The 10780-nt window shown below is 33.0% G+C and overlaps 1 protein-coding gene and 1 non-coding gene across 3 annotated transcripts; one reads left to right on the forward strand and one right to left on the reverse strand.

Annotated features, from left to right (window-relative positions):
- The first annotated feature begins 261 nt into the window (after nucleotides 1-261).
- LOC142626424 (DEAD-box ATP-dependent RNA helicase 16) lies at nucleotides 262-8193 on the forward strand. Of its 2 annotated transcripts, XM_075800246.1 has the most exons (15): nucleotides 262-514; nucleotides 969-1127; nucleotides 1212-1301; nucleotides 1490-1618; nucleotides 2015-2115; nucleotides 2543-2657; nucleotides 3796-3927; nucleotides 4398-4463; nucleotides 4652-4831; nucleotides 5716-5811; nucleotides 6117-6254; nucleotides 6923-7005; nucleotides 7340-7377; nucleotides 7474-7688; nucleotides 7914-8193. In XM_075800246.1, exons 1-15 carry the CDS (start codon nucleotides 329-331, stop codon nucleotides 8001-8003), a joined length of 1818 nt encoding a protein of 605 aa, XP_075656361.1. In that variant the 5' UTR covers nucleotides 262-328; the 3' UTR covers nucleotides 8004-8193. The 2 variants fall into 2 exon arrangements, with proteins under 2 accessions (XP_075656361.1, XP_075656362.1); XM_075800247.1 differs by lacking the exon at nucleotides 3796-3927.
- Nucleotides 8194-10228: 2035 nt separating this feature from the next.
- Nucleotides 10229-10321, reverse strand: TRNAY-GUA (transfer RNA tyrosine (anticodon GUA)). The gene is made up of 2 exons: nucleotides 10285-10321; nucleotides 10229-10264 (listed from the first exon to the last, which is right to left on the reverse strand). It is a non-coding gene; the product is annotated as a tRNA-Tyr (tRNA).
- Between the last annotated feature and the right edge of the window lie 459 nt (nucleotides 10322-10780).

Genomic DNA, 10780 nt, shown 5'->3' on the forward strand with positions numbered 1-10780 from the left:
TTCTCACCGTACACAAATTAACACATTCTAAAATTCACTATGGTAGTTTCTCCAAAAAAAAAAAAAAAATCACTATGGTCATACCCAACTTGTTTGCCATGTATCATGTTCAATGCTAGCCCAACTCAAAAGCAAAATGGATTGGGGTACGGTTCAGTTAGTGGACCTTTTGGGCTGCACAGTTTGGATCCTATTAATTGAATTTCTCAAACTAGAAAACCCGACCCACCCGATATGTGGATCCTCTTTGACCCCTAAACCCTAATTTTGGGTTTATCGATCACAAAGAGAAATCAACATTTTGAGACCGCCAAAAAGTGGGACTTCAATGGCTGAAACAATGGAAAAGCCACCAAAAGTGATTGAAAGCAAGGAAGAAGAAGAAGAAGAAAAAGAAGAAGAAGAGAAAAGCTTCGAAGAGTTAGGATTGGACCCTCGTCTTATTCGTGCCCTAACCAAGAAGGGGATTGATAAGCCCACTCCGATTCAGCAAGTTGCTATTCCTCTAATATTAGTGAGTATTTTTTTATTATATTAATTCTTAAATTTCTATGCTTTCTAGTTCTTTAAATTCGTCTATACTCTGTTTGGCTGCTCAGAAATTTTGGGAAAGTTTTGAATTTACCAGACTTTTTTTTTTTTTAAAACAAATACTTTAGCTTTCTAATTTCTTAGCTGTCATTTCTGATAGTGATAACATGACCCTCTGTTGGGCTGTTGAGAAAACTGGGTGAAAAAAGAGAAGAAAAGAAAAATGAATAACATATCTTAAGTTTTGAATCCTAAATATTTAATGGTGCATTTAAATTTAAATTTTTTTTTTTATCGGTGAAGGGTATATCAGTGTCAAAATTTGAATTTTCTTTTTGTTTGTTGCTCTTTCTTGGGAACCAAATGGTGGGTCAAATGTCAATTATCAAATTTTTTTTTTGGCATTGGTTGATTGTTGTATTTTGTCGTGCTTTTAGGAAGGTAAGGATGTGGTTGCTCGTGCAAAGACTGGTTCTGGGAAGACCTTTGCATACCTCCTTCCGTTGCTTCAGAAGCTGTTTACTGACTCTGGTTCAAAGAACAAGCTCGCTCCGAGTGCATTTGTTCTTGTCCCAACTCGAGAGTTGTCTCAGCAGGTACAATTAATTATCTCCAGTTTGATTTGTAATGATTTCCCTTACTGTTTCGTCAGTGAACTAAAATGTATCATGTATTGCCAGGTTTATACAGAGGTCTCATCTCTCATTGAGTTATGTAGAGTTCAATTGAAAGTTGTACAGTTGATGAGCAGTATGACTGCTTCTGATTTGGTTTGTTCAATCCTCCATTTACTTTTATATCTGAAAAAGTATAAGTACATGTACACATACTCCCACAAGGATGCACCCTCATACATGCCTATCTCGTTATCATTTGTTGTTGTAGGCCATACAATACCAAGATGTTTTGCTAATTCTTACCGTGCTGACTCTTTTCTGATTTTAAATACTGATTGCAGCGGGCTGCATTAGTAGGACCTCCTAATATTCTGGTTTGTACCCCTGCTTGTATACCAAAATGCTTTACAGCTGATGTACTTCAATCTGCATCCATCAATAGCTCACTTGAAATTCTTGTACTTGATGAGGTAAGAATGCTGTGAAATTTATCATGAAGTTTAATTTCTTGAGCTTTGATTTAATTTCATGGCATGTAATTTCAATTTTAACAACCTACCTATTAGTGTGTAATCTTGTGCATCTTACACAACTTTCTGCAGCTTAACTAATTCTGTTTGCAGAATTTATGTCTCAGTTAAGAATGTAAATGACAAATATTTTCTTGCTTCTATAGATTTCTAGTAATTGGAACTTGAAACATCCATTAAATAGTTCTTTCAACTGGCTTTAACTTGCTATGACTTTCAAAATTGATTCTGTAGATGATCAGAGTATTTTGTTAATTGATATTCTCTCTTGACCATTGAGACGCAATATCTTAGTATTATCTTGTGGGGAGTTGATTAACTTATTTTTATTTTCAGGCAGATCTTCTATTGTCATATGGCTACGAAGATGATATAAAAGCCTTTACAGCTCACATCCCTAGACGCTGTCAATGCCTTCTTATGTCTGCTACATCAAGGTTTTTATTTATTTATTTATTTATTTTTTATATAATAGTGTGACCTCAATTATTTTGGTGATGAAAGGTAGTTTGTGTTTATTATAGCACATTGTTTCTTGCCACTACCGTCCTCCCTGACCACTCATGGGTGGTGTCCCAGTGAGTTGACTTCAGGGTTTTATTTATGCATCCTTTTACCTCTTTCTCATTCTTAAGCAGATAATAGTATTATACTCACTTCAATACATACAAAAGAAAAAAAAAGAAAAGAAAATCTTGGTCAGATGCCTTTGGGGCAACATATTTATGAGAAAATAAAAAGATAAAACAATAGGTCTCGATACTGCCTTCCTCTAATGATTCTAAGAGGAAACCTTTGTGGGGTGGATGCTGAGTATTAGTTGTTCCTTATGCTATCTTTTTTGGTTTTTCTGATATTTGGCAGTGCTGATGTTGAGAAACTGAAGAAGCTGATTTTACACAACCCCTTCATTTTGACTTTGCCAGAAGTGGGAAATATTAAGGATGAGGTTATCCCCAAAAATGTTCAGCAATTTTGGGTAAGATTTTCTGTGCCCAATGTATGAAAATTATGAACACTATCATGCCTTTCTGATAATTTCCTCTAGCCATGGACCTATTTGTCCCACATTAGAATCATATCATTTTTATGAATAAGGGGAACACTTAATATAACTTTTAGGGTAAATGAAAAAAAATACCTCTTGTAGTTACGACCATTATCAGTGTACCCTCCTGACTTTTCAAATGTTACTCTTTTCCTCCTTGTACCTTGGATTAAATTGCAACATCATGTTTTTCATCCAAGTTGATGGAAAATGATTAAATGAATGACCAATATACCCATTTCTTTATGTTATGGGTGTTTTTGTCATTTTATTTGAATCATTTTCCATCAATTTGGATGGAAAACATGATGTTGCAGTTTAGTCCAAGCTACAATGAGGTAAAGTGTAACATTCAAAAAGTCAAGAGGGTTTACTAATAAATGATCCTGACAACAGGGAGGCTTTTATCATTTACTAATTTTTATTGCATCACTAAGCGCATCGGCATAGATGCACGTTGGGGTAGTTTTCTTTTGGTGATCAAGCCATAATTAACATATTTTAGGACTGCTTCCCTTTTGTCGGGATGTACAAAGTCTTAATCCCCCCCAACCCCAGTTTTCTTAACACAATTGAGAGATTGCAGGCAAGATTATTTCAGTCAGCCATGACTGACTGACTGTGTGACCATCCAATCATGAAATTCCTCATTGAAAACTAATTTGTCTGGTCATATATAGTAAATGGTTGCAAAACAGGTCATTTCCCTCTTTTTATTATTATATTTTTATGTTATCAACGAGTTCTAACTCAAACGACACTCTTGCCTTCTTAAGAACAGTCCAGAGAGTAAGGGCATGGGTTCAATACCACTGGGTGCATGTATAACTAATAGAAAGGAAAGAAGCTGTTATCGTTATTGTCATTATTATTGTTATTTTTATCATTACGCCTCATTTTTTTTTAATTTCAAGGTGAATTTGCAGTCTTAAGTTTTAACTTGACATGATTTTTTGTGCATATATTACTTCTTGGTTGCTTCATTGATCTATCTGGATTTGTGTTATGTTCATTAATGAAGTTATGTTTTGAGTAATGAGTTTGATGTCATTCTTTCCTATGTTTCTAGATATCGTGCAGTGATCGTGATAAATTACTTTACATCCTTTCCCTCTTGAAGTTGGATTTGGTTCAAAAGAAAGTTCTAGTATTCACTAATACCATTGACATGGGTTATAGATTAAAACTATTTCTGGAAAAGGTATGCAGACCCCTTTTGATACATCCTTTAATTATTATATATTCCCCCGCCCCTCCCCTCCCCTTTATTTCTCAAGAAAATACTTACCTTCTCACACGCAGGCAGCTGTTTCTGTCTTAGATGTTAGATATTGTCTGGAAGAGTGGAACCTCTAATACCTAGAATTTCTTCAGCCTTGGCTAATAATGATTTTATCTTAATGTTTATTTATTTCTCTTTTTCAATAATTTACTGTCTAAAATGCTGTTGCTCACTTTGTTTTGTTTGCTCCACTTTTCTCACTGTTTTTATCTGTACCAAAAAAAAAAAAAACATTTTGGAAGAGAGATCTGACTGATTTTGCTTCCACTTCAAGTTGATCCGCTAATACTTACATGTTCTGTTTTAGCTATCAGTATGTCAAACTTCATAGTCTTTTTCTGTGTTTTAATTTTTGCCTTCCGTAACCCATTTAAATTTTTTTGCTTCAGTTTGGAATCAAGTCTGCTGTTTTAAATGCTGAGTTGCCACAAAATTCTCGTCTCCATATTCTTGAGGTCTGCTTTTATACTCATTTATAATGCAACATTGTAATTAATTAAAAAAAAAAAAATTATGGTACTGCTTCTAGGTTATCACTAGCCTAGCAATCAATTTGAGAATGATGGTTTACATTATCCTTGGTGATGGGTTTAATGATTATAATTGCTCAAAAATTATTGAATTTTGCTGGCTTTGTCATCAGGAATTCAATGCTGGGCTTTTTGATTATTTAATTGCAACTGATGATAGCCAAACAAAAGAGAAGGAAGAAACCAATAGGGAGAGTAATGCTGAACGAAGAAAGTCTAGAAAGCATGCCAAGCAAAAATTGGACTCAGAATTTGGAGTAGTGAGGGGTATTGATTTCAAAAATGTACACACGGTATGTGAATGATTTGTTGTGTGTATGCATGTTTATCTGAAGTCTTGGTGTTTTATTGCTATCGTTATTCTGGCTGTAATTTTGTAATTGAGATTGGACCTTGCAGTTTATGGGATTTCATACCTGTGAGCTTAATGTTCTCTTGCAACTCTAAACACTATTAAGGCTTTGATTTTGTCTACAACTTTACATGTAAAATATATGAATATCTGTGGTGAGATATACTTAAAAAAATCAAAGCAAATGAAACCAGATATTAAACTAGTTTAAAGATATGTATTTAAAAAGAGAAAAATCATATTGGCACATTCTTTTATTAATGAGTCCTAGTAAGTTTCATATTTCAAAGGACTTGCCCTTGGAGCGGTTAGATCATATATATGTTGAGTTGGAGTTGCAAGCATATGAAATTTTACCATCCCCATTAAGTATTATGAAGTGCCTGAAGGCTTTCTGTTCCTAAGTCATGGTTAGCCCCCAAGTCCATTTTTCTCGAAATCATATAACCAATTTGTATCCTTCTGTTTAATCTGGCAGAAAGGAGGTCTGATTATTCAATTACCTCAGCTTGAGAATGGATGTTGTTATGAACTTTTGAGGTTTAATATACAAAGGTCCTTGTTTTATGTTTTTGCTTGCTTTTCTATTGGTTGTGGTGTTTGCTGTTTCTAATTGTGCTTAAGCTGTTCCTTCTTGTTGTATCCTCTTATGATTCACTTGGGAAATTATTTGAATAAAATTACCTTTCGTTACAAAAAGATTATTTATTTTGGAGATGTTGTGTTTGGCTAGTATGCCATTCTATTTCAAGGTTAATTAGTATGCCATTTATCAACACTGGCACTGCCTCATTTTTCCTTTTCTTCTCTATCTTCTTTTATCAGGTTATAAATTTTGAAATGCCTGAAAGTGCTGCTGGATATGTTCATCGAATTGGACGCACTGGAAGAGCATATAGTACTGGTGCTTCTGTCTCTCTTGTGAGTTTTACTATCTGTCTCCTTGTCTGATCATATTACGTATACTTGATAATTGGATCATGCATGACATTCCCCCCCCCCTCTCAATGTATATGTAAATTAGGGATGGTGTTCTAGTCTTCTAGGTTGGTAATGTGAAGCTTGAACACCTAAGGTACAACCACAACCAAGTTATGAGGGTTTGCTATTGAACCTGAGGCCATCTTCTGTTACTCCCACTGGAGATGAAGATGATTAGATTAGAATCTCTTTGTTGGTAACAGTGCCTGTGCCTTCAGTAGTTCTAATATTTGTTCTTTTTACAGGTTTCTCCAGATGAGATGGAAATTTTTGAAGAAATAAAATCTGTTTTGGGAGATGATGAAAACAAAGACTCAAACTTAATTTCTCCATTTTCTTTACTCTCAAAAAATGCAGTGGAATCTTTACGATACCGAGCTGAGGTGATTGTTCAACTATTTTTTCTTTCTCACAGATTATTATTATTTAATAAAAATACTTGGTTGACAGTCTTACAAAATGCTTAATGTCTTAATCTGTTTTTTGGTATATACATTTTTTGTAGCAATATTAGCTTTCCAGTTTTGACATGATAAATTTTGTAGCACCAATTTCAACTTTGGAATTTTTCTCTGTCCTCCCTCGCCCCCCCCCCCCCCCCCCAAACTCACCAAAAAAAAAAGATCATGAGAAATGGACAATAATTATGCTTTTCTAATGAAAGAGACAGTAAATATACCCTGTCGTAGGCCGTTGCTTGTTCTGCACATATGAAAATTGAGTTGCTAGCTCATCTTCTACTGTCATGGACATCGTTTCCTCTTTTGTTTTTCTTTTTGCCAATTCCACAAACAAGCATAGCTTTTCGGTTGTATTTCTTTTTTGTGTGTGTGTTTTAGGACAGTTCCATGGATAGCTTGATGTTCTATTCCTTATGGAGGAAGTACGTAGAGATTCTAGTTATACTCTTGTAGATGAGTGTTTATTTATTTTTTTAATTTTTTAAAATTCCTTATCCAATGGGATGGAGTTAGGGTATGTGCTTCAAATTTGGCTAAATGGTTGCTAAAGGAAAACAAAACTGATTGATTGGAAATGGTGACTTTTACAGGACATTGCAAAGAGTGTGACAAAAGTTGCTGTGAAGGAGGCAAGATTTCAGGATTTGAAGAAGGAAATTCTTAACTCGGAAAAGTGAGTACATACCAATTATTCCTCTTCTTGAGACTAGGATTTCTGTTTTCACCAAATCTTTTGCTAAATAATTCTACGACTTGTTAAAATATCAAATCTAGTCTTTGGCAACCTTGAGGCTCATATCTTGCATCCGACTTCAATCTTTGTTCTTCAAATATTTCTGGTTTTTATTATGGCACAGTAGTTTTACTTGTATCTTTTGTACAAGTTTTCCAGCCTTGTCTTAATTGCACATTAACCTCTTTTTTCACATATATTATTCTGATTTTCTTTCTTTTTTTGGATAAGTGATTCTGATTTTCTTTCTGATGTTCTGCTTCTGTGTTTTTAGATTAAAAGCTCATTTTGAAGTTAATCCAAGGGACTTAGGTAATGAAATTTATTGGTTGGATGTCCACATTGCTTATTTTAATATTTCCAGTTTGAGTGACTAAATTTCAAGAATTCAAATTCAATTTTGAGCAGATCTATTGAAACATGACAAAGCTCTCAGTAAGAAGCCCCCTGCTCCTCACCTACGTGATGTGCCTGACTACCTATTGGACCCAAAAACCCAAGAAGCCAGCAAACTTGTTAAGCTTTCCAGGGCTGCAATGGGAAATAACAAATCTATGCGTCGTGAGGGATCTAAGAAAAAATTCAGAAAAAGTAAAGACCCTCTCAAGACATTCTCTGCTGAGGTATTTTCACGTCTTTTACTTTACTCAGCTGATACCTAGCTTATGCCAATTTTAATATTTGATTAACTTTTGACAGTAATACTAAGAAATCAAGGATGATATCTTGCCAAATTCTTTAAATTTATTTTAGCTAGGTATGGTAGTTAATTAGCACTACCAAAAGTTACTATATGGATGGGCATTGTGGAAATAGTTGCTAATGGATTTGCATTAATTTGGTCTCAGGCACCAAAAAGAGCTCGTAAAGGTGGGATTAAGAGTGAGGGCAAAGATGGTGATGACAGCCATAAACACAAAAAGAAAAAATCTATTTGATTTATATGTTTAGCTGCAGCTTTAGATCCTTACATAACCTGGGGTTAGCAATCAACGCCCAACAATTTTGTATTAAATTATGTGTTAAACTGCAGTTTGCTTTCAAAGGACTATATCTAGAAGTTGTATGTTTTACAAAAATTCCTTGTATAATTCTAATTTATTATTTATTCTAGTCTGGCTCAAACAAGTTGCATGGTGTGTTGATGCTTTTTAATTCGAAATACCACAAACTCTATAATTGTATGTTGCATGATGTTGGTTTTGCTTATGCTTAGAATCAGACGAGTCTACTTGCCTCCTCCAACAAAAAAAAGAAAAAGAAAAAAGAAAAAAAGGAGGAATCAGATTAGCAAAGTAGGACTCCCTAATAGGTCAAATTATTGGTCACGTTTGGGTTTGAAATGTGCCAAAACAAATATATGGGATCTTTTTACAAACATCAATGATCTGGCATACTGGGTTGGTTTGGGTTGAGAGGAGGGGGAAATGAGTATTTACCCCTAATTTGAAATCTATGTAGTAAAATGCTCATGTTTTGAGACTACCTAAAAAAATGTTCCTGTTTTGGAACTTGATTTTAACAAAATCGAGTTTTCTGTAAAACTTGATATTTTCAAAATCGAGTTCTCCGTGTATTTTAAATAGAAATTGACATTAGCAATGTTGAGTTTTAAAAAAAAATTAAAGTGGCAAAATATGCATGGAATTCAACATTGCTAATGTTGAGTTAGTTCTAAAAGACAGGAATATTTTGCTAAATAATTTCAAAACAGGGATATTTTGCTACATAGTTTTCAAATTAGGGATAAATACCCATTTTGGCCGGAGTGGAATGGGTAACAATGTGACATGCGTACCCAACCTATCTAGTAAACTGGTTTACAACCTAACCCAACTTGTACTAATAAGTTATTTTAGGGCCACGACATTTACCACATCATTTATTACAACTATTTTATGTAGTAGACTATGACTGACTTTAACTTTCACAAGAATCTATCACTTATAGTCTGTTACATATAATAGTTGTATGTTGACAAATAATGTGAGAAAGGATGTGCCCTTAAAATTTTTGCATACTAATTATATCAAGTTGTCAATCCAATTGGAGTGGTTATATGCTTCGTAATTTTTTTAATAAAAATATGGTTAATAATATATTAATCTCTATATATTAAGAGGATTTAAAAAGTTAATTATTGCCTTTTCACTTCCAAAAATACCCTCAATTTAATTAACTTATTCTTAAAACATAAAAAATGAGGTTAAAACCGTAAATACTGGATAGTAGATACCAAATAGGCCACACATCTTTCTTATAAAAAAAGAATAGATAATAAATAGGCAAAAATTAAAAGCAAAAAACCTATAAGGTAAAAACTCCTCACTAGATAGTATAGATAGATTTTCCCTAAAAAAGAAAAGAAGAAAGATACACAAAAAAGAAAAGAAATTCCACTACCCCGTGTACACAACCAAAACTACCCATGTTCCTATCCAAAAAAAAAAAAAAAACTACCCTATGTTCTATATATTAAAAAATAAAATAAAATCTATCTCACATTCTATATATATATATATATATAAAAACTATCCACCTCTCGTAAAAAATAAAATTTAAAAAACCCACCTAAACTAATTAGCCTGAAAAAATTTCTCCTTTATTTGTTCCTCTCTTCCCTGGCCCAATGGTGTGGAATGCATAAAGAAAAATTCTAATAATATTAAATCCCTCAAACTACAAACCCACAATATTCTTTCTTCATTCTTTTATCCTATTTCTAATCGACACTATTTTCTCCTGCACTATCTGTTTGATATATTAAAATTTTCTCAATGGTTAGATGTTTTTTTGTTAAAAAAATTGGTAAGCCTAAAAACAAAATTTATACACTACTTTTTTAATTGAATTATATCATTTATTATACATTATCAACTGCATATACTGTGAATTGATCTCTGACCTTATATAATGTGTGAATTATATGAAATGTGTAATAGAAAAATTTAATTATTAATAAAAATTTATATTATATTAGAAATGACCCTTGAATACGTCCAAGTTCTCATTTTGAGTAGAAGTTGAATTGAATTGAATTGTCTGCCAAAATTTAACTCTTAACATTGGATTTTTGTGTTCGCTAAAATTCCTATCCTTGAAAAGCTTGAAAGTAATTTTGTTTCTATCCGTATTTTAGAAAATGAAGGAAAGAGCAAAAAAGTCCGACCTGCCGGATTCGAACCAGCGACCTAAGGATTATCTGACAGGTGTTACCTACTACAGTCCTCCGCTCTACCAACTGAGCTAAGGTCGGCTTGTACCTAGGTTTTCCAAATTTTATATAAATAGGCAAGAGAAAACTTCATTAATTTATCAGCTACCTAAGAGAACTTTATTTGGTTAAAAAGGCTTGCATCCAGCTTATAACTCACAGTACGTGCGAGTACTTTAAAAAAGAAAAGAAAAAATTATTATAGACTTCTATTAAGGACATAACTTTTTTTTTTTTGAAATTTATTAAGGACATAACTTAAAATGTGCACATTTAATAAGAAAAAGCACAAAAATATTTTATTATAGACTTTTATTTGTTATTTACTATTCGATCAATAAATTTATCTTTTTATGCATAATTATAGATCACAAAAATTTGATATTTAAACATTTTATTAATAACATAACTAATGATCTTTAATGTTCTTGAAATTTTGCAAGCATGCATGAAGGATATAATAAAAACTTGCAATCCAACAGTTAGATTTTCAAAATTTAC

The sequence above is a fragment of the Castanea sativa genome, chromosome 2 (assembly GCF_040712315.1).
Source record: "Castanea sativa cultivar Marrone di Chiusa Pesio chromosome 2, ASM4071231v1".
Lineage (NCBI taxonomy): Eukaryota > Viridiplantae > Streptophyta > Magnoliopsida > Fagales > Fagaceae > Castanea > Castanea sativa.

Bases quoted from the DNA above. Each gene is read 5' to 3' on its own strand.
- LOC142626424 (XM_075800246.1), top strand. From the start codon at position 329: ATGGCTGAAACAATGGAAAAGCCACCAAAAGTGATTGAAAGCAAGGAA. The intron at 1,128-1,211 runs GTACAATTAATT...ATGTATTGCCAG, and splicing joins CTCGAGAGTTGTCTCAGCAG to GTTTATACAGAGGTCTCATC. The intron at 7,378-7,473 runs GTAATGAAATTT...AATTTTGAGCAG, and splicing joins AGTTAATCCAAGGGACTTAG to ATCTATTGAAACATGACAAA.